The following is a 25,311-nucleotide window of genomic DNA, read 5'->3' as shown; positions in this document are numbered from 1 at the left end:
GCTTGCATCATAATAGCCCTGATGGTGTACTGAGCACTGGTCAGGACAATGATTTAGTGAGGAGATAGCATCTCAAATGGTTTGTTGTTCTTGACTGTATTAATTTGATTCTGTATCATCAATGACTTTCGGAGAGCAGAGTTTCAGAGAGAAAGGTAACTGATTTGAGTCACTCTCCAAAGAGTTGAATCATGAAGCGGAAACAAAAAAGGAAACACCTGGAAGATGCATACATCCCCCAAAGTGCGAACAAGACAAAAAGTATGTGTTAAGCGTATTCTATGAGCTCAGGGTAACCAGGCATTGCCTGGTAAAGAAAAAGGGAGAGAAGATTCCTAGTTGTGGTGGGGGAGGGAAGGAAGGGAGGGAGAAAACCAAAGAGGGGGCGAGAATGGGGAAGGGGGACAATGAGGACGGGAGATGTATGCTAGTTTTTTGAGGGCCCAGGCAATCTGAGACTAAAGAGGAAGTTCAACTAAACAGATCCTTGTCTCTGTGGCTTAGCATCTGTATTACCTACACCATGTCTGAGTTACTGTGTCACAGACATAGTGGTTGATTAATATAATTTTTCTTATAAAAGGTATCTCCTTTCATTTGATTTTTGCCTAAAGGCATTGGTTAATCAAATGATGCTGTTATAAGTTTTCCAATAGTGCTTCCTCCCATTAGTGAAGAAGAAAGCGTGGCTCGTAAAGATGACCGAAAAATTGGGAAAAATGTTTAAATACTTAAATCTGGTTGTTCAGGGATGAAGGTATAAAGTCATAAAGAATTTATTTACTCAGGAGTAAAAAGAAGTTGCTTTGCCTCAGACTATGAGGATGTAAATGTAAGACTCCTATGTGAAATGTAAGAAAAAAAAACAGGATACACACACAGACACACACACACTATTTAACCAGGATGGTAAAATTGAAGAGAAAGTTTGGCTCTTTCTGGAAAATGGGAAGCTGAAATAGTTCTGGTTGCTGTGGAGATTAAAAGTCAACAAGTAACTCCTATGAGGAAGAATCATTGTTCAGTGGTGGGAGGGAGACAGATTGGAGCCAACCCCAAAGTTCCAAGTGATGGCTCATACTCCTGAAGAGAACTTGATATTTCCAACGTTTGAGATTTCTGCATACTCCAGTGGGTCCTTGGAGAGAGGCCTGCAGAGGGAATCTGTCTTCATTTCACCTTCAATAGAGTTACTACATGTTCAGAGATGTATTTGAGTGTAAACTGTAAGACAAGTAAAACATACACTCACACCTATTCACATATACACATATATAGAACATAAATAAGCCAGGGGAACAGAGATATTAATATCTAACATAACTGCACACTAGCTATGTAGTAGGTCCAATTATTTGCCTCTCAAAAACACATTACATCCCTACTTCAGTAGTTAGATTAGGCTTAGTAACTCATACGCAAATGAATCTATTTATTGTTTATGTAACAAATCAGAGTCTAGGTGCAGGCCAATAGGGCAAGTCTCCTCCATGACTTACTTCATGGGCTTGGACTGATGAAAACTTTCTTATCATTAACATGCAGCTTTCAAATAGATATCAACACCCCAGTCAGCTAGAAAAGAAAAGAGCATTGAGGGGCACAGAGGTCTGTACAGTTATGCTTGGAAGTGGCTCATGTGCTTTCCACTTATTTTCCATTGTTGAAAACTTAATCACATGGTTAGAACTACCTACATGGGAACTAATATAATCTAGTTGTATGTCCAGGTAGAAAGGAGGCAGCTAGCAGTCTCTGCTCCATTTACAAAGAACACACCTTGTGCAAACCCAGTCATTCATGATATATATTGACAGAATAAATATTACTGTCTATTTATAATTTTCATAGGAATCATCTTATGCTATCCATGGAGATGGAGGCCATGTGTATTCACTGAACATGTCACATAGTAGATTCTTATTGTTTGTTTAATGGATGGATAAATACACAAACACCCAACATAGATCACATCTCTTTTATTTTTATTTAACTTTTTAGAAACGTTGAGTTTACAAGAATATGCTCTGCAGCCTAGACACGATAGAGTGGTCCCAACTCAAGACCAGGAAGCAAAGGATTCTTCTTCAGAATACTTCCCCGGCGTCTCTTCTGTAGACAAGCTGGCTGGTGCTGGTAAGGAGGGACGACTTAATAGAATGCAGAGGGAAGTTGGGATGTAGGCAGAACCCAGAGAAGAGCTGAGTGATTCTGCCCAGTAGTCAATACAAGGCTGCCCAGTACCGAAACAATTTGGTGAATGCCTAACAGTTAAGTCGTGAGGCCTTAGTGTCAATATTCTATCTCTTGACCCCTTCAGAACTCAATCATTCATACTTGTTTCATCTGATGCAGTTTTCTACTTGTATGTTACTATACACTTGGCCATACACATTCTTCATTTATTTGGCTCTTCGCAAAGTTCCGTATTCTGAAAGCTCATGTATTCTTTGTCTTACATCCTTTGATTTTTCACATCTTTGTGTTCTCTCATTATTCCCTTATACTTCACAAACAAACTAATTTGACTAGTCTCAAAGCGAGTATTTACAATAATAACATTGCACATCTAAACCACATTAAAATATGTAAAACACACAAATCTATAAATATAAGACATGTAATCTAGACACATAGGTATGTGCTGAACTAATACACAGACACAAAGAACACATAGCATCCTCATTCAAACACAACTCACTCCATATTCAGATTTCCAAACCAAAAGAATCACACATTAACCCTAACCTAGTTTTAACCAACATGTTATGAGTTTACACATGTGAAGCACATCACATTCACTATACCATTTTTCTGCAAATGTGCATAATACATCTACCAGAAGCATTCATGAGAGATGACAATAATCTTAAACAGTTAAATAATGAGCTACGAGCCTGGTTAACCTTGAGACAGGGACAGTGGCATACTTATAATCAATAGTGTATTTCTTCAAAAATGAAAATTTACCAATTGTTTCCTTGGAGATTGTGAATCTCTGAGAGGTGGGATATAGGGGATGAAAGTGTGAAAGATGTAGAGGAAGGCAAATGGTACCAAAAATCTTCACCAAGGTGTGTATGTATGAGCAAGCGTGATGGCAGGATCCAAATAGCAGCACAGAATACTGAAATATGCCAATTGTCTGCCAAAGCTAAAGATAAGTGTTCAGAACAAAATAAGTCTTTCCATGGGGCGGGGCAGAGTGGAGTAGGTTGGGGAGAAGAGTGTGTGAGAGTGGAATGAGCTGTTTTTTGTGACTTTTATTCCATTTTCTAGGAATCTCAAACTTTAACCAATATAATCCTCAATTTGGGTACTCTTTGGAGAACAACAACATGGTCCGTGAGGCAAGAGACAGATCCTCTGAATCAGAATACTTCTCATGCTACTCTAGTTTCTCAAATTTTTACAATGTCTCTAACACTGGTAAGGATAAAGAAAAAGCAGCCAAAGTCTAGGCAGATCAGGGCAGTGGGATCTGAGCACACCTGTGGAAATGCAGCTCAGCATCTCTGCTTAGCCACTGGTAGAAAAGTGTACCTTGGGCCCAGTCGTAATCTTCTCTTCTCTCTTCTTATTTGGGCGTTGAGGTCTCCGTTTCTGTACCATCAACAGGAACTCATTACAAATGTTTTTCAGCTTTTTGGGTTTTAGGGAGGAGCTCTGTGCATACATTTTGGAAAAATGCATTTATTGGGGAAGAGGTAGAATTTGTAGGCACCTTGTTCATAATTGCTGTGTTGTCAGTTAAACTTAACAGTGAAGAATTAATGTAAAATTAAAACATAGCTAGTTGTAATCCAGTAAGGTCTGACAGCAGAAAATGTAAAAGAACATGGGACTGTCGGTCAATCATGATGAAGAGTCATATGGATAACGAGTTGGCAAAACGAGCGCACAATGTAAAACTACAACACATAACTATAAGTTAGATTCTGCAAACACAACAAACAACCAGTTTTAACTCTGAAGAAGATGATTTAATTGAATAATGTTGTAGAGAAGGTAAATAGTTTTTAAAATAGTTAAAGATGTAAAAACAGAAAACACTGGCAAGAAAAGAATAGATTAAGAACCGAAAAGTAGTTTGAGATGTGAAAAATATTGTCTTAGAAATTATATAAATGTGGATGGTTAAATAGCAAATTAGACATAGATGAAAAGAAAAGCCATGAACTGGAAGATAGAGTTAAAGAATTAGCTGCAATATAAATCAGAGAGAGAAATACATGGGAAACATGAAACAGGGATTAAGATAAATGAGGCTAAAATTTCAAAATATAATACATGCCAACTTGAGGTTTAATAAGATAAAAACAAAGAAAATAAGGCAGATAATCAAAGAGATAATGGCTAAGAATTTTTCAGAAGTGATGGGAGACGTGAATCCTTAGAATCAGGAAACATTCTTAGGAAGTGCATTATGGAGTAGATAAAAATAAATCCACACATAGGTACACTAATCCCCAAATTCAGAACTCCAATAATAAAGACCTTAAAGGAACTAGAGAGAAACACAGAATACTTTCACAGGAATGATGATTTGTCAGACAGTAAACTTCTCAATAGCAGTTGTAGAAACCTAATGTCAATTTGAAATAGTATGCTGAAGATAAAGAACAGTCACCATCCTATGAGAATAGGGTGAAACAGAGAAATTTTTTGGAGAAAACCCAGAAAAACTAAAATGTAAAAAACACACCCAGAAAGAATCTATTTAGAAAAATGAAATAGAACAGAGAGGAAATATGATAGTCAGAAACAAAAGGTAACCTAAGAAATTGGTAATGCTGTGATTGAGTATAACTAGGCTTTGCTGATTAAACGCCAAGAATCACAATCACTAAATTGGAACTGACCAACAAAACAGGTGTGACTAAAGTGTTGCATGACAATAATGTGTAAGAGAGTGACTGAGAGTTCAAATGTTCCAAGTTCCTTATTTTGCACAAAGAGTGGGTGGCATCACTGACTGAAACAAGCAGCTCTGCACTCAGGAAAGAAGGGAAATAGGGTGAATAGAGCCTCCTCATTTGGAAAGCCCCATTTAATTCCAAATATATGGAGATCCTTAGTCTAAGGTTAGTATATTTCCTTATTAGCTATAAAATGCTGTAAGAAATTACCATAAACTTAGTGACTTAAGAAAACACACATTTATTCCGTTATAGCTCTGGAGGTCAGAAGTCCAAAGTATGCCATATGGTGGGGCGGGGGCTAAAGTCAAGGTTCTGTACTGGTAAGTCGGGTTCCTGGTGGAGACTCCAGTGGAGAATCGACCCCGGGACTCTGCTAGCTTCTAGGGGCCTCCTGCACTTCTTGGTTGGCAGCCTCTTTACCTTCTCATTCCAAATTCTTGCTTCCATTGTCACATCTATTATTGCTTCTTTTGGCTTTGGTTGCCTTCCTCTTGTAAATATCCTTGGGATCACATTTAGGACCCACCCATATAATCCGAAATAATCTCCCTGTCTCAGGATTCTCAATTTAATCACATTTACAAAGTGCCTTTGACCTTATAAGGTAATATTCACAGGTTCTGGGGATAAGCTATGGCCATCTTCAGGAAGGCCATGTTCAGCCTAGAGCAGCGAAAATGAATGTGTTAAACATAATGACATATGTATAGTCAGGTAAACAAATATTAAACTATCTTATATTGACTGCGCTTTTTGTGACAGCACAGTTCCAAGACACGCTGCAAGCAGCTCCATAAAGACAACATACACATATTCACCTGGCCATCCCCACTTGGGAAAAATTAAAAATTACTGAATGCTTATATTTTAGAGGTTTTGCTGGAAAAGAGACTGCAGTTTCCATGCGTATCTAGCACAGATCGAGCAATCAAAATATACTGAATGGATGAAAAATTGTAATTATCTCATTAGTTTTCATTCGATTTAACAAAAATCTTGAAGAAACAAAAGGAGACTCCACAGCCTGCTCTTATTCCCCAGCCGGGGGAGAAAAAATTATCTATCTTACAATATTTATACAGCCTCTTCTTTGCCAACAAGAATACTCGTAAGCGGAGACATCTCAATTGGAGGTGGGGTGGGAAGTGTAGTATTAAGCATAGCTGAGAGAGCTGGCTGAGATTTCCTGTCCACAAGCTGATAGATAGGAGATAGAAGCCGGGACAAAGCCATGTCCAGACTACACCAAGAAGACAAGGTCACCTTTTCCCCTAGGAGGTATTCATTGCATCTGTATAAAAGAAAACTTTAAGAGTCAAGAGAGATCTCAGAAAGGACAACAGTCTAAAAGTGCAGGAACAACAGAACAGGGCAATGTTTGAGAAGGTGGAGGACTAATGAAATGGCAGACTTGTCAGAGAAATGGGAAGACTAACTCAATCTGTACCTGAGGTGATGAAATGTGTTGGTCACAGTGTGGGCAAATCTCTGACACCAGTTTGAAATGGACCAGAAAGATCTAGTGTAAAGCATCTAAGGAGGACCTAGTAGATTCCACTTTTGTGTTCAAGAGGAGAACAAAGTACCTTAGTGTATGTTCTCTCATGGGTAAAGAAGGGACAGAGATTTGAAAGAGATTTCTTAACTTCCTGCCTCCCACAACCTTCTACCCTCATAAAGACAGGTGGATATTTACTCCATCACACCCACAACTAGACTCAGCATCATATGCTCATACTTTTCCCTCCATAAAGACTCATCCCTTCATTCTCCATTCCCTGCTCCCATTTCCTTATACTCTCAGACACACGCATAAGCTCGTATTCTCACATATTAAACCTCCATGCCCTTATTTTGCAGCATATGCATTCCTCCAATTTGCTTCCTATAAGCTCAGTTTTTTCAATACCGCAATCTCTAATTTGCACAAATAATCCGACTCTTGTCAGACTCCATATTTCATTAAACAATGTGTGAAGCCATCAGAATCATATAACATCTTCTAGAACTCTTCTCTGTTCCCACTCCCTTAGTCCCTTCGCATAACTCCACAATCTTGGAGTTCACATGATCTCTATTCTATCTATCCTTCACATAGTCAGTCTGGAACACTTTCGTGGCCTCAACAGACCTCACAAAATTGCTCAGATCCACACAGCCTCTCATCTAAACCAAACAGGTGTTACATAACTACCTGAACATCAATCGTATGTGGCACACAGATCACTCATCATACGTGGAAGATGTATTGCCTATACATATAGAAAATTATGCTGCAATGTCACCCAATACATCACACTCACATGTACAATGGCCATCTCACCGCCACACTCACTGCATGAGATTGCTGAGGGAGCATGACGGACGTTCACACATCAGTCTACACTCACCAAACATGACATGTACACTAACTCTGAAAAATATACCGCAAACACTTAATTTCACCATCCCCACACAAATATGACCCACCAGCCGTGCACCAAAGATCTAAGAGACAAAGTGGATGTATTTGGAGGAATCGGAATTTGGTTTCAGACTTACCTGAGGTTTTTAAACAGACAAGAGGACTTAATGTGTTTGAGTTATTTTATCAGGAATAAGAATTTACTTGTTTATTTACTGAAACTTGGCAATGTAAAGGCAGAGTCTTTTCCATTGTAAATGTCAGTTATGAGGAAGGAAGAAAAGCTAACTGGGGATTTTCATGATATCTTTAAATCCATGGTAGAGATAGAGCTGATTCAAGAAATACACACATTCTAGTCAGAAAAAAACCAATAACATAGAATTTACCTGTAAACTGGGAGAGTTTCGAGATCGTTTATGGGGGTAGACATTATAGATGAAAAACTGAGAGCCCTGTGTGGGAAGGGGACACTGGGAAAGGTGACACACTGATTAGCCCAAGGGATTGCTGTGCCATGTAAGAGTAAGTAAGCTCCTGAGAGGGAAGCTGTGGCCAATGTCAGGAGGGATAGTCTGGAGTCAACCTTTGGGATTGTATTGGGGTGTCCTACTCAGGGTCAGAACCCGGCAGTTCCACTAAAGTCCTGGTCCTGTGGAGCTCTGGCAACAGAGGCCTTAGTGTGAGGGTCCACAATAGCAGGCGTCTTGAAGAGGAGGCAGGGGACCAGAAATGGAAATCATTGCACTCTTTCCAGTAAAATCTAACTCTCCCAGGAAGCAGCAGGACATTCAAATGATCGTGCACAGCTGACGAACTGAGCTACTTGACCTGCATACATACTCCAAATTTATTCCTCTAGTCAATCGTGTAGTAATAACAAACTATACTGGCACCTTACCATGTACCAGGCCAGACTTTGAGGCTCTGATACACTGTGGAAGACAACATAGGCTCCTCATACGTAATCAGAAACACCTTTCCAACAATATTTTTGTATACCTGGATGTTGGAGCTTTGAACAGAATCTAGACCGTGATCTTCCTGAGGATAGATGCCGTGTGTGTTATTGTATGTGGTATTCCTTGAATGTTTGGTGAAGGCAAAAGATATCATATATCTGATTTTCCTTGTCTTTCCCAGAAGTCTTAGACTCAGTTGAAGACGATGAGCAGCCTGGACCCTCTGGGTTGCCCCAAAGAACCCTTCCGAGGGCAAAGGATTCAGACTCAGACGACGTGACCTCTGTGTCTTCCTCAGGCACGTTCGTTCACAGTGGTATGGGTGTGTGGGAGAGGAGGGGCTGAGGAGGAATCAGGTGGGGTGGTGGGGCAACGCCTAGAGTTAGAACTGAGCTCCTTTGCTACAAATGTGCATAATACATCTACCGGAAGCATTCGTGAGAGATGACAATAATTGTAAACAGTAAAATAATGAGCAATAAGCCGGGTTAACCTTGAGACAGGGACAGTGACATAATTATAAGCAATAGTTTATTTCTTCAAAAATAAAAATTTTCCAATTGTTTCCTCTGAATCAGAGATTGTGAATCTCAGAGGTGGGATACAGGGGATAAAGTGTCAAAGATGTAGAGCAAGGCAAATGGTACCAAAAATCTTCACCAAGGTGTGTAAGCATGAGCAACCTTGATGGCGACATCCAGATAGCAGCACAGAATACTGAAATATGCCAATTGTCTGCCGAAGCTAAAGATAAGTGTTCAGAACAAAATAAGTATGTCCATGGGGCCGGTGCTGAGTGGAATAGGTTGTGCAGAACAGCGCAGGAAAATGGGACATGCTGTTTTTATGACTTTTATTCCATTTTCTAGGAATCTTAAACCTCCACAAATATAATCCTGAATATTTTTCCTGTGCCACCTCTGCAGGCAAACTTCTTGCTGCTAATGAAGGTGGTAAGGAAGATATAAGGGTAGGATCTGAGCTTGGACAGGAGGTACAGTGTGCCTCTCAGCCCAATCCCTACTTATTTTACTTTATCCTCAAAACAGGAAAGGGCTTCAAGGCGGAGGGACTAGGACTAAAACCTCTGTAGAGGGACAAATAGGGAGTGTGCCTTCAAAGATAGGACAAATGTCTTCAGTACAAACTTCTGTTATATGGGACAGCTGTGGGAGAGAGAGTGGGCAGTGCTGATATGCATATGGGAATTTAATCAGAACCTTCCCCCTCAGATCAGCACGAACTCATAGCCTAACGCACACTTATACATCTATACTCCTTCATAGCAGGTACGGTTCCATTTCTTCTTCCTTTCATTTTTTTCTCTCAAATACACATGCCTTCCTTTCCTACCTATCTTTTCTGTTCTCTAGTAGTGTTACGTAGGTACACACTTACACCTTCATTCCTTCACACAATCATCCTCAGCCTTACGCATTTCCACACTAATCCCATAAATAATTCACATCTCTTCAAACCGATAACGTCTTTTAACTCCCTCACGCTAGGTCAAACTCTAGAAAACTCATATGCCTTGAAGGGAATGCACTTTCGTATGCAATCTTTCTAATCCATGTGGCACTTCACCCAGAAAGCCTTTGGCCCATCCTAGAGCTGCACATTCTTAGTGCTCACATACACTTCCTCTAACACCCGAGGTCTTACTGTCTCACCGTAAGAGCAGCTACCACTCCTGCACTTGTTCACATGTACTGTCACACCACGTATCACACACACACACACACATTCACCAGCTCCTTTTATGAACATCTAAAACACTCACCAGATATGTCCGAGAACATACATACAACTCCACGAGACATACCACACCCTCATTCCCACATAGTTATACCATTTACACACCTCAAATGAAACACAGCACACACAAAATTCTGAAGTATCACATATATATATGTACATCCACTCCACATGCTCTCACATAGGAATATTCTCATGGCCACCTTAATTCCTACAGATTTCACACACTTATTCTGGTATTCTTATGTTTGAAATTTTCTTTCCTAGGAGTCAGTCAAGTACAGAAAAGTGTTTCTTCTCTTGGATACCCTTTGGTATCTCTATCCCAGAACAGGGAGCAATGGGAATCTCCCTTTCCACCTCCTTTGGATAATAATAATAAGCCCCCAGTGCGTGTAACAGAGGAAACGATCACAAAAATTTGCTACATTGCTGTCCCAAGAAAAAGGAGTACAGCTGTCTTAGATACAGAGGAAAGGTTGGACCCCCCAAGAAAGAAGAAGAGAAAAGAAGAGATGAGCTTTCCTGAAGAGATCCACACACCAGTCAGCCTCTCTGCTTTGGTTACGAAGGAACTCCCAACTGAGAGTGAGACCAATTTTGCTGGCGAAGCTCAAGAGAAAGAGGAGGATGCTGGCACTTCAGCAGAGCCTACAGCTCCGGGGGAATGTTCTAGTGCCAACGTGCCTGAACCCCCGGTGGCCGTGGACAATGACTTCAAGTGCATGGGCTGCTGCCGGATCTTCCCCAGCTTAGAGGTCCTTCAGAAGCATGTGGAGCACGGGATTGAGCAGGGCTTTAGCTGCCATGCTTTCCATCTTGCCATGGCTTTCCTACAGAGCAAGAAGAACAAGAAAAAGAAGAAGAAGAAGATCAAGAAGACAACATCTACATTCCAGTAAGAAAAATATTTTAGCACGAAAACCACGTTGTGCAAGTAAACAGATTTTTTTTTTTCCCCCAGCCCCGAAAAGGGAGGAAGTAAAGCAGGCCAGACTCTACTGAGAGGGCTTCACCTTTGCCATCCAGGCATAGTACCTGCCTTTGTTTATGCATATCTCCACCCCCACCACTACCACCACACCCCTAGTAGGAGCAGAGACTCACTTTTAACACTATCTACTGCTGTCCTGAGAAGGAGGGAGAAGAAGGCTGATCATACCACGCAGAAGAGCACGATTTCCTCACATAAACTAAAGAACAGTGAACACCAGTTTATCATCTCCAGCACCACAACTGAGGAAAGGAGACTCATTTCAAGAGGAAACTGCTGTGGGCCAGACTGCACAAGAGGTGAGAGCCCCAGACGTAAGAGAGCACCTCAAGAATACTTGGGATTCAGGGTTCTGAGAAATGGTGGGTCCGAGAGCTGCCTCCCACGTTCCATAACTGTGCCGAAGAATTTCCTTGAGAAGGATATCTATTTGGAGGTGGAATACTTGGTTGATGACAAATTCATGAGACTACTTCCTTTCCATGGCCTTTCAAGCTTAATCACTTTGGATGTGTAAAAGCTATTAACTTCTGAAAAATATAATCTGCGTGTCATTTGCGCTGTATTTTCAAAGATAAATTTCAATTTTTGTTTGTCACTCTGACATCTTCAATCAGAGGGACAGAAACAATCAATGAAAATTGAAAAAGTCTTATAACAATTCTCAAAGCTCTACAGAAGGGAAATTAAAACAATTCAAGTCTCAAATGAGGATCTCTATAATTTGTAGCTTTTACCCTTCTGAAATTATTAAAGCTTAAAACTGCACTATGGCATTTGGGACACCTGTTTATATACATATTTGATTATCTTGAAACTGTTCTGTGTTCCATCCTTCCTCATAGATATGTATGCATAAGAAGTGTATGTGCACCTGAGTGTGCACAAGTTCATAGACACCAAGAGGCGAATTACAGTTGCTTTTGCTTTCATCTGCCTTGCACTTTTTCCTTCTTCTTTTGATAAGAGACTCTACCTTCTGGCCAAATATGTGGGCAAGTAAGTCAGACTAGCCAAGCAAAGTCATTGCTTCACTGCTTGACTTCCATGACTGACCCTAGGGGTAAACATCGATGAGTGTTGGACCAATCTGTACTGATCGCTTGGAAAATTAAAACAGAAGACATAGAGCTTGTGGGGGTTAGTAGTGAGTTTTCCATTGTCTGCAACTCACATTTACGTCTAGGAGCCTCTACCACCGGACTTGCTTCAATTCCTCTTTTTGGAAAGAACTGGCTGTTTTGACTATTACTTTAATTCGCTGAGCTTCCCTCCTAACCCTTAAATAAATGCTTGCTTTCTCCAATTATCCAGAGTCATTTACTGTTGTTTGTAACCTAACGTACCTTAATTTGGTACAAATTGTCTTGAACATTATAATTTTTTCTATTTTAATAGTTGAAATGACGTAGCCTAGAAAGGAGAAACACATTATATTCCTCTGACTTTATACTAAAACAGTAAGGAATATGCTCATGCTCAGTATGTACACTCTGTCCTTGCTTAGTTAGGAAGGTGTGTGCAAAATGTTTGGGCGCATATACGAAATGATTGGACTTCGCTCAATACAGTGGACCTGGGCCTAAATCCCTTACTGCCGCTTAGCAGATGTGTGTTCTTTCTGAGTCAGTGCTCTCATCTTGAAAATGGAGAGCATAACTCCTAAATAATAGGAATTGTCGGAGTAATAAGACACAAGTAAAGGACCTAAAGCAGTGTCTGGCATGAACAGTTACTCAAAATATTTTTTCATTTTTAATTTTGAGATTTGTTTTCTTTACCTCTGATTATCAGCAGTTTGATTATGATTTGTCTGGGTATAATTGACCTTTGTTTTTGGTTTATGTTGTTTGAGATGTGCTAAGCTTTTAGAACTTTTTAATTTTGAAATAATTGTAAACTCACAAAAAGTTGGAAAAACAGTCCAGAGAGGTCCCATGTGCCCATTACCCAGCCTCCCCCAACATAATCATGGTGTATTATCACAACAAGAAAATTGATTGGAACAATACAGTGAACCAGACGACAGACTTTACTCAGATTTCACTATTTTTGCATACGCTCATTTTTAAAAAATTTTATTTTAAAGATTGGCACCTGAGGGGACAGCCTGGTGGCACAACGGTTAAGTTCACTCGTTCCGCTTCTCGGCGCCCCGGGGTTCGCCGGTTCGCGGACATGGCACCGCCTGTCTGTGGCAGGCGTCCCACATAGAAAGTAGAGGAAGATGGGCATGATGCTAGCGCAGGGCCAGGCTTCCTCAGCAAAAAGAGGAGGACTGGCAGTAGTTAGCTCAGGGCTAATCTTCCTCAAAAAAAAATAAAAATAAAAAAATAAAGATTGGCACCTGAGCTAACAACTGTTGCCAATCTTCTTTTTTTCTTTCTTGCTGCTTTTTCTCCCCAAATCCCCCTAGTACATAGTTGTATCTTTTAGTTGCGGGTCCTTCTACTTGTGGCACATGGGATGCCGCGTCAGCGTGGCCCGATGAGCCATGCCATGTCTGCGCCCCGGATGGGAACCAGCGAAACCCTGGGCTGGCAGTGTTCCATTGCATGATGTAGAACAATTTAACGCGTCACAAATTCAGTGGTCTTTGGGTGGCTTTAAGTTATTGGTGATTATTCATAAAATTTCTATGACATTAATGTACAGGTTTTTGTGTGAGCCTAAGTTGTCATCTTTCGAGTATGAATGCCTAACAGAGTTATTCTTTCGTCACGTGGTACACATGGTAAGTGTCTATCTTCCTTAAAAATTGTGGACTTTTTTCCATAGTGGCCATCTTATTTTCATATTCCCACTAATGGATGAGAAATCCAGTTTCCCTGCCTCCTCACCATTATTTGATAGTATAAGTATTTTTAAGCCATTTTACTAGATAGGCAGTAGTATCTTGTAGTTTTAATTTGCGTTTCCCCAATGATTAGTGGTGCTGCGCCTCTTTTCGTGTACTTATTTATCATATGCACATCTTTTATGAATTGTCTGTGTAAGTCTTTTCCCATTTTTAAATTGGATAGTTTTCTTATTATTTAGAGAGTCCTGCGTATGTTCTGGATACGATATGGATTTATTGGATACGCAATTTGCGAATAGTTTCTCTGAGTCAGTGGCTTGTCTTTTCTTCCTCTTAACAAAGTCTTAGGCAGAGCAAAAGTTTGAATTTTTATACAGCCAAATCTATGAGCTATTTTCTTTCATGGATAGTGCCTTTGGTGTCCTGTCTAAGAACTTGTCACCTAACTCTAGGTCCCAAAGGTTTTCTCCTCTGTTCTCTTCTAAAAGTTTTATGGCTCTACTTTTTACATTTAGATCTATATATGATCCATTTGAGTGAATTTTTGCACAAGGTGTAAGGTTTAGATGAATAATTTTTTTCACTGAGGTCCGATCGTCTCAGCACCATTTTATAAAAAGGCTATTCTTCTTCTGCTGAACTGCTTTTGAAACCTTGGTCAAAACTCAGCTAGTCACATTGCGTGGGTCTATTTCTGGGTTCCCCATTCTGCTCCACCGATCTATGTGTCTATCCCTCTGGTGTTCTAAGCTTTATTGATTGCTGTAGATATTCATGAAGTCTTAAAAATGGGTAGTATGATTCCTCCAACTCAATGCTTCTTTTTCGATATTATTTTAGCCATTCTAATTCATTTGTGTTTCCACATACATTTTAAGAGAAGCTTGCCAATATAAATATAGAAAAATCTTTTTGGGATTTTAGTAGGGTTTACATTGAATTTACAGATCATTTTATCAAGAACTAACATCTTTAATATACTTGGCCTTCCAAACCAATGAACATTATATGTTTCTCCATTTATTTAGGTCTTTGATTTTTTTGTTAGTATTCGTACTTTTCATTATCCTGATCCTGCACATGTTTTGTAAAATTTATACACTGAGCTTCTTGAATCTGTAAATTTGTCTTTCACCAAATTTGAAAAATCTTTGGCCATTATTTCTTTAGATATTTCCTGCTCTAACCTCTTCTCCTTTCCTCTGGGACACCAGTGGCATGAATATTAGAACTACTGATATTTTCCCACAGTTCTCAGAGGCTCTGTTCATTCTTTTTTTTCAATTTTTTTTCTCTCTCTCCTTCGGCTAGAATTTCTACTTATCTACTTTCAGATTCACTGAATCTTCCCTTTGTCATCACGATTCCGCTCTTTGGCCCAATCTGTGATTTTTTAACTTTAAGATATTATAATATCCAATTCTGAAGTTTCCTGTTGATTCTTCTTATTGTTGTGTAACTCTCTCTGTTTCTGTTCTCCACTCATTTCTAGAGTGTTTCTAGTGACTTCATAGACCACAGCTCTAATAGCAGCGTTAAAGCCTTTTTCTGAAAATTAAAACATCTGTGTCATCTTGAGATCAGTTTTCTGTTGACTGTGTTTCCTTAAGAGTTGATTATATTTTCTAGTTTTTTGTTTATTGGGTAATTAGAATTGTATCTGATACATTTTCGATATTAAAATGAAAGATTCTGAGAGGTGTTAAAATCCTATGGCAAATGTTTATTTTATGTTTTTGCACGCATTCAATCTGGCTAAGTTCAGAGTGCAAATTCTGTATCATTTTAGGTGTGTGATGGCTTGATCGTTAGTTCAGTTTTCAAAGCCTTTACTGTGCTTCTTCGGGTCCATCCTGCAAACGCATCACACGGGTTAGTCAGGGACTTGGCCCAAAGTGGACACTCAAAATATCATTTTCATTCATTTTCAATTTTAAGTGCAGCTTGTTTGAAGTTGAATCATATGGAAATTTTGGATTTTGAAGGTTTATTAATTGTTAAAAAGCAAGCCATTTATATTTATCTTATCTCTGCACTATCCAGTATGTTTGTGCAGAAATTGGAACATGGCGTTATTCTGCAAAGTGACATATATTACAGTTCCACAGTGGATTTTGTGAAATAGCCAAAGAATAAGATTTCCTATGAACTACCAAATCCATTTTTGGCATTTACTATTTATTCTTATTTTCTAAATGATGGCTAATAATTCTAAAATCTATATGGATTACATTAACTTGATTTTTCCCATTTTCCCATTTTCCCATAAAAGCATATGTATATATCCTTCTGAGATTCAAAATCTTCCCTGTGCTTGCATTCATTTTTGTCCTCAGTTCCAGTATACCTAATGTTAGGTCGAGTATAAAATAAATCTTTAAAAATTCTACTACTTTCTACAGTGGCTACTATAGAGGGAATTAAGTATGGAAAATTACCTGTTAAGTGTAGTAGGGATAGCTCTTTAGTTTTTTACATGTTGGAAATTGAGTTCTACATGTGACACTTTCTGACATTACAGTGTTGTGCCTTTGTTTTAAATTCATACTATTTTTTATGTTGTATAAATTCTCCTTGTTCATGGCATAGTAGTTTTTAAAATATTTTCCATTACAGATAGAATGACTTAGAAAGAGTTTTATATGTTTCCATTTTGAAAATTGAAAATTCAGGAAACTCATCAACACTAAAAGGAAATGAGTTAAACCATGAAAAGACATGGAGGAACCTTAATGCATGGGCAGGGAACATATGGGAAATCTTTGTACTTTCCTCTCAGTTCTGTTGCTAATCTAAAATGGTTCTAAAAAATTAAAGTCTTTGTTAAAAAATATATAAAAGCTCATCAACATCACATGTGATAATAAATGAAATCAAACTATATGTCCTAAAGTTTAATACTCTTTGCGCAATAAACAGTTTTTGAATTTGTAACACATTATTAATAAGCAAGAATTTAAAATACTAGCTCTTTCTTGTTTCTAAGAAAACATATTCATATCAATAGTGTTGCGCTCCCACTAAGAGTTGGACTTGAGGACATAACGTACATAAAAGTAATTCCATTCGGGCATGGCCATGTTTATTTGCATTTCTTTTGCGTTTTCAAACGGGAAAAACATAAGAGATTAAATACAGATGTGTTTATTCTGAATATAGGTGGATAGGTAGATACATAGATGAAAAATTGATGATAGATAGATGCGTAGGTAGGTATAGACAGAAAGATAGATAGACAGATAGATGGATAGATGATAAATGACCCCAGTGGCTCTGAGTTCTTTAAGAGATTCTTGCAGTTATTCTCAGAGGTAGGTGTTGATATCTGTAAATGAATAAGCTTAGCATTTAGAGGGAAGATTTTCATGTATGAGTCCTAACTTGTACTTGGGGTCCAAAAAGTTGAGAACCAACTTCTTTTTATTTTTTATTTATTTCTTTTTTTGAGGAAGATTAGCCCTGAGCTAACTACTGCCAATCCTCCTCTGTTTGCTGAGGAAGCCTGGCCCTGAGCTGACATCCATACCCATCTTCCTCTACTTTATATGTGGGATGCCTACTGCAGCATGGCTTTTGCCAAGCGGTGCCATGTCCGCACCTGGGATCCGAACTGGCGAACTCCTGGCCACCAAGAAGTGGAACGTGCAAATTCCCCGCTGCACCACCGGGCTGGCCCCCCAACTTCTTTTTAAACTCCATTTTTCTTATGTTTCTAGGCTTTAAGTCTCTGTCTTTTAAGTAATAGTGTTGCAAACATTCAGTGATCATAATAAAATGAAACCATAAATATGAAATCAGAAAGCAAAATTCCTCTTCAGCCAGAAATAAAACATCCAATTTTTAATCTGAAAAAAATACAGAAATGTATTAAAGTATCCAAGAGTGCAAGAAACATAATGAAAATAATGTGTTTACTTACTTTTCCCAGATTATGGTTAGACCTATTTAGGGATACTTCATCTGAACTGGTGTCTGGCGCTTGCAGAAAAGTGTATTGTGGAAATTATTTGAAAACATCACAGACTTTTGAAGGATAGGTCAATCTTTCTTGTATGAAGAACTTGTAGGAACACGTATGCACCCTCAGGCACATCGATAATGTACTTTCACAGCAACAAAAGGAGCCCTTGTTGGATATCTTGCTGCGTCATCAACTTACTGAAAATGTAAGCAGTAAGAAGATTTCAATTTTGTTGCCAAGTCAACTGGCTCAATAAAAAGCCCATGAAAACTATTTTAGCTTCCTTTTAGTGACTAGGTTACCCTCATTAGTAGAGTTAAAAATATGTATCTATTTTTTGCAGGGAAACAATATGAGCGTCATAAAATCCAGTAAGCAATGCAGGCCCCACCCTTACTGCAATAAGGCTCAAGAGATGGTGCATTTCACCAGCAGCCCCAAGAATAATAGCAATAGCACCTGAGCACACATCATTGACCATATATTTTATACCAGGAAGGAGAGTCTCTTTACCAGACTGTAGGTGTTAGATTCGATCTGAGATGTTTGAAGAAGCTCTCAACACAAAGTACAAGAATATATGATTTTCTGTTGTCAATCTATTTTAACAGTACGATGTACCAACTTCACTCTACTAGAATATAGAGTGTTTTTCTCATGAGGATTATGATCATGAAATTATATCTGCTTGTTATTGAATGAACCCGCAATTTCTGATACCCTATTCATTTCAAAGTCACAAATAGGAGAGAAGACTATTTAGGTGAAACTGCAAATCTTAACCTTCTCCTCATTTATAGGAAACAAAGTTTTTCCACTAACAGCTTGGTTATTCCAGGGCAAAAGTTACCATGAAGACTTTTGTAATAGTTCCAAGTAATAGAACATTACTTTGCAATCAAAGATTGAGTACTCATTCTGGGAAATAGACGGGAAAGGTGACCAGTAGGCCCTGCCCTGTCTGCTTTCTCTCTCCTTTTGGCCTTGTCATTCTTACACTAGCTAAAGGCTGTGTTACTTGCTATAATGTTTCTCAAAATGAGTGCAGTGCAAGTAAAATTTTGAAAATATTAAACTAATATATGTCAATCTCCATCTCCACCTCACTCCCACCCAGGAGCTGCAGGAATGCCGTCTAGAACAGGAGAGACTTATGAGCACTTTACGAAGAAAGAAAATGTAGTATAAGGAATATTCCTGACACTTTAGAAGAGGTGGAAAGATTCGGCCTCCCAGTTCCTAGGAACATAGAACTGGAAAGAGGAGGATCAGGAAGGAAAGAAAAGGTCAGACACCAGGGTTTCTGCTTCCCTCACACATTTCCAAGGGTGTAAGTGTGTAATTGAATCATCCAGAAGTATATGGAAGAAAGAATTAACATAAATGTTAGTCCTTTTGTATGAGGGTAGGCAGGCTTGGGGATTGGGATTTAGAAGAAGTGATGGCAAGCCTTTCTAGTTCTCAATTCGTTCTGTGCCCCATTCAACAGGACATATGATTTTGCGTGATTTTGGCAGAGAAAGATGTTTAGGCCAATTATCAAAATCAATTCAGTTATCTATTGATATTACAAGTATTGCTTTTATGAACAAGTGTGTGTGTGTGTTATCTCATACGTGTGAATGTATATTTTCGGAATACAGTCCTGGAAGATCAACACATAAGTGCATCTTTAATTTTGTTTGATATGGAAAAATTATCCTCTTTAGAGGTCGTACTATTCCACATTCCCACCAGTGGTAATCTGAAATAAATTATTTTCTCCAGTCTCATCAATAGAGTATATTGTGGTACTTTGGATTTTTGCCAATCATATAGGTGAGAAACGATGCATCTATTGTTTTAATTGACTTTACTCTTAGTGAGACTGAATATACGTTCATCTGCTTAAGGGTCATTTGCATTTCCTCTTTTGTGAACTTTCCATGTCTTTTAACAATTTTCTCTCAGATTTGGTCCCAATTTGTAAGACCCTATATGTGTATAAAAGGGAGATTTTCTTCCAGTATGTCTTTTATTTGTTGACTTTGAATATGATTGTATTATTGTAAACAGAGTATTTCAATTTTAAAGAGGAGACCTTATACATATTTTTATTTATTGCTTCCGGATTTTGATTCATAGTTAGACTTCTATGCTCTTTGATTATAAAGTAAGCATCTATATTTTTTTCAAGGCTATTTTTTTTTTTTGTATTTTCCTTTTAAAACAAGTGATGGTCTGAGGCATTGATCCAATTTTTTTTAATAGTTCTTCAGTTGCCCTAGTTTCATTTATTTAAATGTCCACTTTTTCGTCAGTGTTTCGTCGCTTTTCCACCATTGATTTACCATCTTTATCGTATACTAAATTACATGTGGACTTAGGTCTAATCTAGATTTTCTATTTTATTCTTTTAAAATCTTGCTCCCTCTTTTCTCTCTCTCTGTCATTTTTAAATGCCACAACACTGTCTTGAATAACGGCTTTATAGAATGTTTTAATATTTCATAGATTTAGACTTCTCTCATGGTTTTTCTTTTTGCCAGGAGTTTCTTGGCTATTGTTGCTTGTTAATTTTTCCATGTGAGTTTTAGAGTTAACTTCTCTAGTCCAGGAAAATGGAAAAAACAAACCAAAACAAAAAGGTTTGCTGGTATTCTTCTTGGGATTACACTATACTTGTATTTTATCATGGGGAGAACTGGTGTTTTTATGATACTATATCCATTAGCATATAATGTGCGGCCATTCGTTAAATCTACTTTGAGTCTTTCTTAAACTTATATCCTAAAGGCTTATGGTTCTTGTTAGGTTTAGTTTTAGATATATTGTAAATGAATTTTTAGATATATTGTAAATGAACTATATCTTTTAATTGACTGATGTGTTTAGCTGCGAAGGTTATTGATTCTTTTTTTGAAAGTTGTGATTATATCAACATCACGTGTTTAAAAATAGTTCTTTGTGATTTTATTTCACTCTTTTTCAAAAGTTCATCCTGTAGGACCAGCTGCTTTTCCATTTTGATTCTTTGGTCTGGCTTGTAAACTTTGTTGGTGGGACAAAAGCTACATTTCTTCTAGGGTTCCAGGGTTAAAATCACCCCTTCTCTCTATTTAGGAAAGACAATTTTTAGTACTCTAATTAGTGCCCACTGATTTATGAATTTTCCACTCTGGTTATTAGGTACAGGCATTTTTCACAGCCCTGTGTGAACTACAGACACTATTCCCTCTAGTCCTTTCAGGGCTTAAATTGTTTCCCAGCCTTGACTGTTGTCATTGCATGTATTCCATAATTAGTGCTCAGCTGAAAATTTGAGTGGGACCCTCTGCAGGTCTCCAGACTCCTCTCTGTGGGCAGCTCTCTTTTCTCATTGCTGTACCTTACAAACTCTAGGTCCTTGGATTCCTTGCGCTCCCCACTCTGTCTCCTCAACTAAAGTTGTCAGGCAGCCTCTCCCTGGGTTTTCCCTCCCCACGCCTTGGCCTTGGAACTTTCTCCAGGCAGTAGGAGGGAGCAGTGTCAGGCTTACTTCATTAGTTTCCTGTCTCTCAAGGATCACTGGCTTTCACTGCCTGATGTTTTGAGTGCTGTTATTTCATATATTTTGTCCATCTTTTTTGTTGTTTATGCCAGTGGGTAATCTGGCTCCTTTTCTCCATGTTTTTGCTGTCAACTTTATTTTCATCAAAGTAAATCATTCTAATTCAAATAATTATTGTTTATAAAAGTATGAAAACAATGCTACAAGTTTTATATTAAAAAATAATTGTTTTCAACTCTTTTAGTCTTTTTGGCAATTACTGCCATATGTGTAAGATAAAGTGGTGTTGGGGCTGGCCCGGTGGTGCAGCAGTTAAGTGCACATGTTCCGCTTCGGTGGCCCAGGGTTCGCCAGTTCGGATCCCAGGTGTGGACATGGCACCGCTTGGCAAGCCATGCTGTGGTAGGCGTCCCATGTATAAAGTAGAGGAAGATGGGCACGGATGTTAGCTCAGGGCCAGGCTTCCTCAGCAAAAAGACTAGGATTGGCAGTAGTTAGCTCAGGGCTAATCTTCCTCAAAAAAAAAAGATAAAGTGCTGTTGCAGCAATTTGATTATTAGTTTTTAGATCACTTTGTGATTTTCCATGATGGAAGCTGAGAATTTATTTTCTTACCACTCCCTCTCAATATTTATAAACACTTTTGTATGTATATGTGCCTGCACAAATACACAGGTTTCCCTTATTTCATTTTTGCAAACTTACGTCCTCTAATCTTTTGGAGGCCTAATTTATCTAAATCAGGATTCTTTATTTCATTATGGTTCCATAAGTTTTCTTCCCTTAAAAGATGTATAATGAGGGGCTGGCCCCGTCGCCAAGTGGTTAAGTTCGCACGCTCCACTGCAGGAGTCCCAGTGTTTCATTGGTTTGAATCCTGGGCACGGACATGGCACTGCTCATCAAACCACGCTGAGGCAGCGTCCCAAATGCTACAACTAGAAAGACCCACAACGAAGAATATACAACTATGTACTGGGGGGCTTTGGGGAGAAAAAGGAAAAAAAATAAAAACTAAAATCTTTAAAAGAACAAAAATAAGATGTGTGATTAATGAAATTACGTTTCGTCTGTTTACAAGTAGTTTTTCCTGGAGTTGTTTCCCCCTCCCATTTCCAGTTTGATGTTTTGTCCAATTTTTCAACAGTGCCATAAAAGTTCTTTGAAGGTCACTTTCTACATGTTAAAATACAACAGATATTCTATCAGTCTCACTTTTCCTTTGAGACATTCCAGCCATAGTCCTCCACCCTTGTGAAACATTCTGGGATAGTTACTTGCTGGCTCTTCTGCGCAAACATCCAGTGCTCTTGTTGGAAGCTCTGCTCCATGGCTCCCAGATCTTCCTATTATTTTGGTCTACTCCCTTGTTTTAGTGGAATAAAACCTCCAGGAGTTTTCTGAGAAAGAGTGCATTTGAGACCTTCAATGTCTGAAAATGCCTTTGTTACTGACATGCACTTAAGTTTGGCTTGTACAAAGTTTTAGAGTGAGGCATAAAAGCTGATTGGAACCTCTGTGACTATATGCAGGATTTGTCAACTAGTGGGTTTCACTAGGGTAAATGAGAGAACACTAGACATTTCCAATTTCACATTTGTAGGGATTTTCTTTGGGGCTATTTAAATTCTCCAGGAAAAAGTAAAAAAACTCTTCTAATCTGCATCTTGGGAAAATGTGTGCTTATCAGAATACTCTTAAGCCAAAGGGTATTTTTGGAGTATTCCAACAGAGTGTTGTTGGAAGACAGCTAAGAGTAGCAATTCTGTGTGAATTATTTCAATCAATTTCCCTGTGTGCATAATGTATCTTTCCCACCCTATTCAGACTATTTTTGGTTTCAGTGATTTGGAATCAGCTAAGGTTTTCCCCAGAAGTGGTTCTTGGACTTTAGCATGCATCTCAATTACCTGGAGGGCTTGTTAAAACAGTTTGCACAGACATATTTTCAGATCCGTGATTGAGTGGTGGTGGTGCCTGAAATTTGCATTTCTAACAAGTTGCCTGTTCATGTCGCTGTTGCTGGTCCAAGGACTGCAGTTTGAGAAGCACTGTCCTTATATGAAGTTTGCAAATGTTACATATTCTTTCACTGCAATATAGAAAATTTATCTTTGCACACAGTTCTCAGTACAATGGAACACAATGGTAAAATTTGCCAGTCTTATGTGATTTCATCGAGAGAGCTTTACCTGTTTGGGTAGTTTTAAGGCTTTTGAGGAGAAATTTGACCAGCTGTCTCTCAGAGTACCCAGATTAGAAATAACTCCATCATGAAAGAAAGGACTTCAGCAGAGTGATTACAGGTTAATTAAGCTCCCTATGTGTAAGTTCCATCATCTCCTCTGGGGATATCAATAGATCCCACATGATGGTGTTACTGCGAAAACTTCACAGGGTAATAAATGAAAATCATTTAGTGCAGAGCTTGACCCACAGGAAGCTCTCAATGTGTTGTTGTCATCATCGGCAGCAGCAGTTTTATCATTATCATCATCAATAAACTGATGCTGTGACTAATAAGAGCATATGAGATTCAGGGACTGACTCAGCTCTAATGCAAACCTTAAGCAAGTATGGCATCCAGCTGAGCAATTACGCCTCAGCCCTGTGGTACATGAGGAGCAAGGGAGACAAAGATGAATATCATGACCCTGCTCCTTTCTAAGCCATCAGAAATAAAGTCCTTATCACTGTCCCAGGGGTCTTGTGTCTTCTGCCATCATTTGTGAAACTGTGACAGTTAAGTTTTTAGCTTGCAAGCAGAGTAAAACTCAGAACTTTCATTAGTTTTAATAACATTTTTTAATCCTGGTGAAAGAAGTCATGTTGTTCATTAGTTGTACCATTAAGTTAATAGTCTTTTAGAAAAGAAACCTCTACAATGTGAAATTGCAAAACACAAATTATGTCTCTCATATATATATATATATATATATATATGTATACTATACATATACACAAGAGTCTTTACGTTCTTTGAAGCATAGGTAAAATTGTAAAAATATTTTTCAACATTAATTTTTTAAAGAATTTTTTACTGAGAAGTAACTAAAATGTAGGCTGTTTGTATGTGTTTTGAGGTCAATATTGCTGAAAATGGAGCTTAACAATACAGTTCAATCGGATTCCTTTTCAGCTTCAGTATCTGTAAAGCTAATGTCCCTAATATTCCACTAAGTGTCTTCCTTTGCAGAGGGTTGAACCCATTGCAGTTTAATTCTGCTCAGATATTTTATTTAGGCTTAAAACTGTTGCCACATTTTTTGTGATCCCTTTCCTTGTTGCTAGTTTATTTTTCTCACTGGTGTTTGGGAATAGAGTATTCTGATATTTTGCACAATGTGAAATTTCTGTGTCTTAAGTAAATCAGGCTTCATTAAAGTGAATTTCACTTCCTCTCTTAAGACGGCAAAATTACATTAGTTAAATGTAGGATTTGACAAACTGTTTTAAGTAGTTAATATTGCACTGTTTTGGGGAGCAAGCTAATATATCTGTTTTACTGTATTGCCTCTCGCATTTCTAAAAGCTTATATTTATCTCAAATATTTGTTATATTCTCTACCAGCATTGTTGGGGAGGTCAGTTTTGACTCAGGCTTAGATGACAAGTCGGTACACTGCCTCGTTACTGCACAGTATGTTTTACAAATAAACAAAGCTTTCAGCATGTCTGATGAGAATCAAACATTTCATGATTTTCAACATTTCTCAGCTGACCTCAACAACATGCCAAAAGAGTAGCTTTCATTCTTTCAATCTTTACATTTGGCACCTACTTACTAAATTATCTTAATTCTGTTAATTACTTACTGTAGAGAAATATTTGGTCTTACTCTTAAACCATTAAAAATTAATAGAACTGACACAATAGCTACCAATGTGTACATAACAACATACTAGACACCGAAATGTTTCTTTTTGTACAAATTCTTTACTTTAAATTGACTCTCAGCCAGGGATGAGACACTAGGAACAC

The 25,311-nt window shown here is 38.4% G+C and overlaps 1 protein-coding gene across 1 annotated transcript; it reads left to right on the top strand.

Annotated features, from left to right (window-relative positions):
• The first annotated feature begins 35 nt into the window (after positions 1 to 35).
• Positions 36 to 13,283, top strand: LOC139075118 (protein FAM170A-like). The gene is made up of 5 exons (XM_070569474.1): positions 36 to 261; positions 2,002 to 2,136; positions 3,280 to 3,429; positions 8,470 to 8,586; positions 10,314 to 13,283. The coding sequence occupies exons 1-5, from the start codon at positions 192 to 194 to the stop codon at positions 10,946 to 10,948; spliced, it is 1,107 nt and encodes a 368-aa protein (XP_070425575.1). The 5' UTR covers positions 36 to 191; the 3' UTR covers positions 10,949 to 13,283.
• The last annotated feature ends 12,028 nt before the right edge of the window (positions 13,284 to 25,311 follow it).

This window comes from Equus przewalskii, chromosome 13, assembly GCF_037783145.1.
Source record: "Equus przewalskii isolate Varuska chromosome 13, EquPr2, whole genome shotgun sequence".
NCBI lineage: Eukaryota > Metazoa > Chordata > Mammalia > Perissodactyla > Equidae > Equus > Equus przewalskii.
Note: the sequence above shows the minus strand (reverse complement) of the source record. Positions and strands in the feature narration are given on the sequence as shown.

Bases quoted from the DNA above. Each gene is read 5' to 3' on its own strand.
- LOC139075118 (XM_070569474.1), top strand. From the start codon at position 192: ATGAAGCGGAAACAAAAAAGGAAACACCTGGAAGATGCATACATCCCC. The intron at 262-2,001 runs GTATGTGTTAAG...TTAACTTTTTAG, and splicing joins AAGTGCGAACAAGACAAAAA to AAACGTTGAGTTTACAAGAA. The intron at 2,137-3,279 runs GTAAGGAGGGAC...TCCATTTTCTAG, and splicing joins AGACAAGCTGGCTGGTGCTG to GAATCTCAAACTTTAACCAA.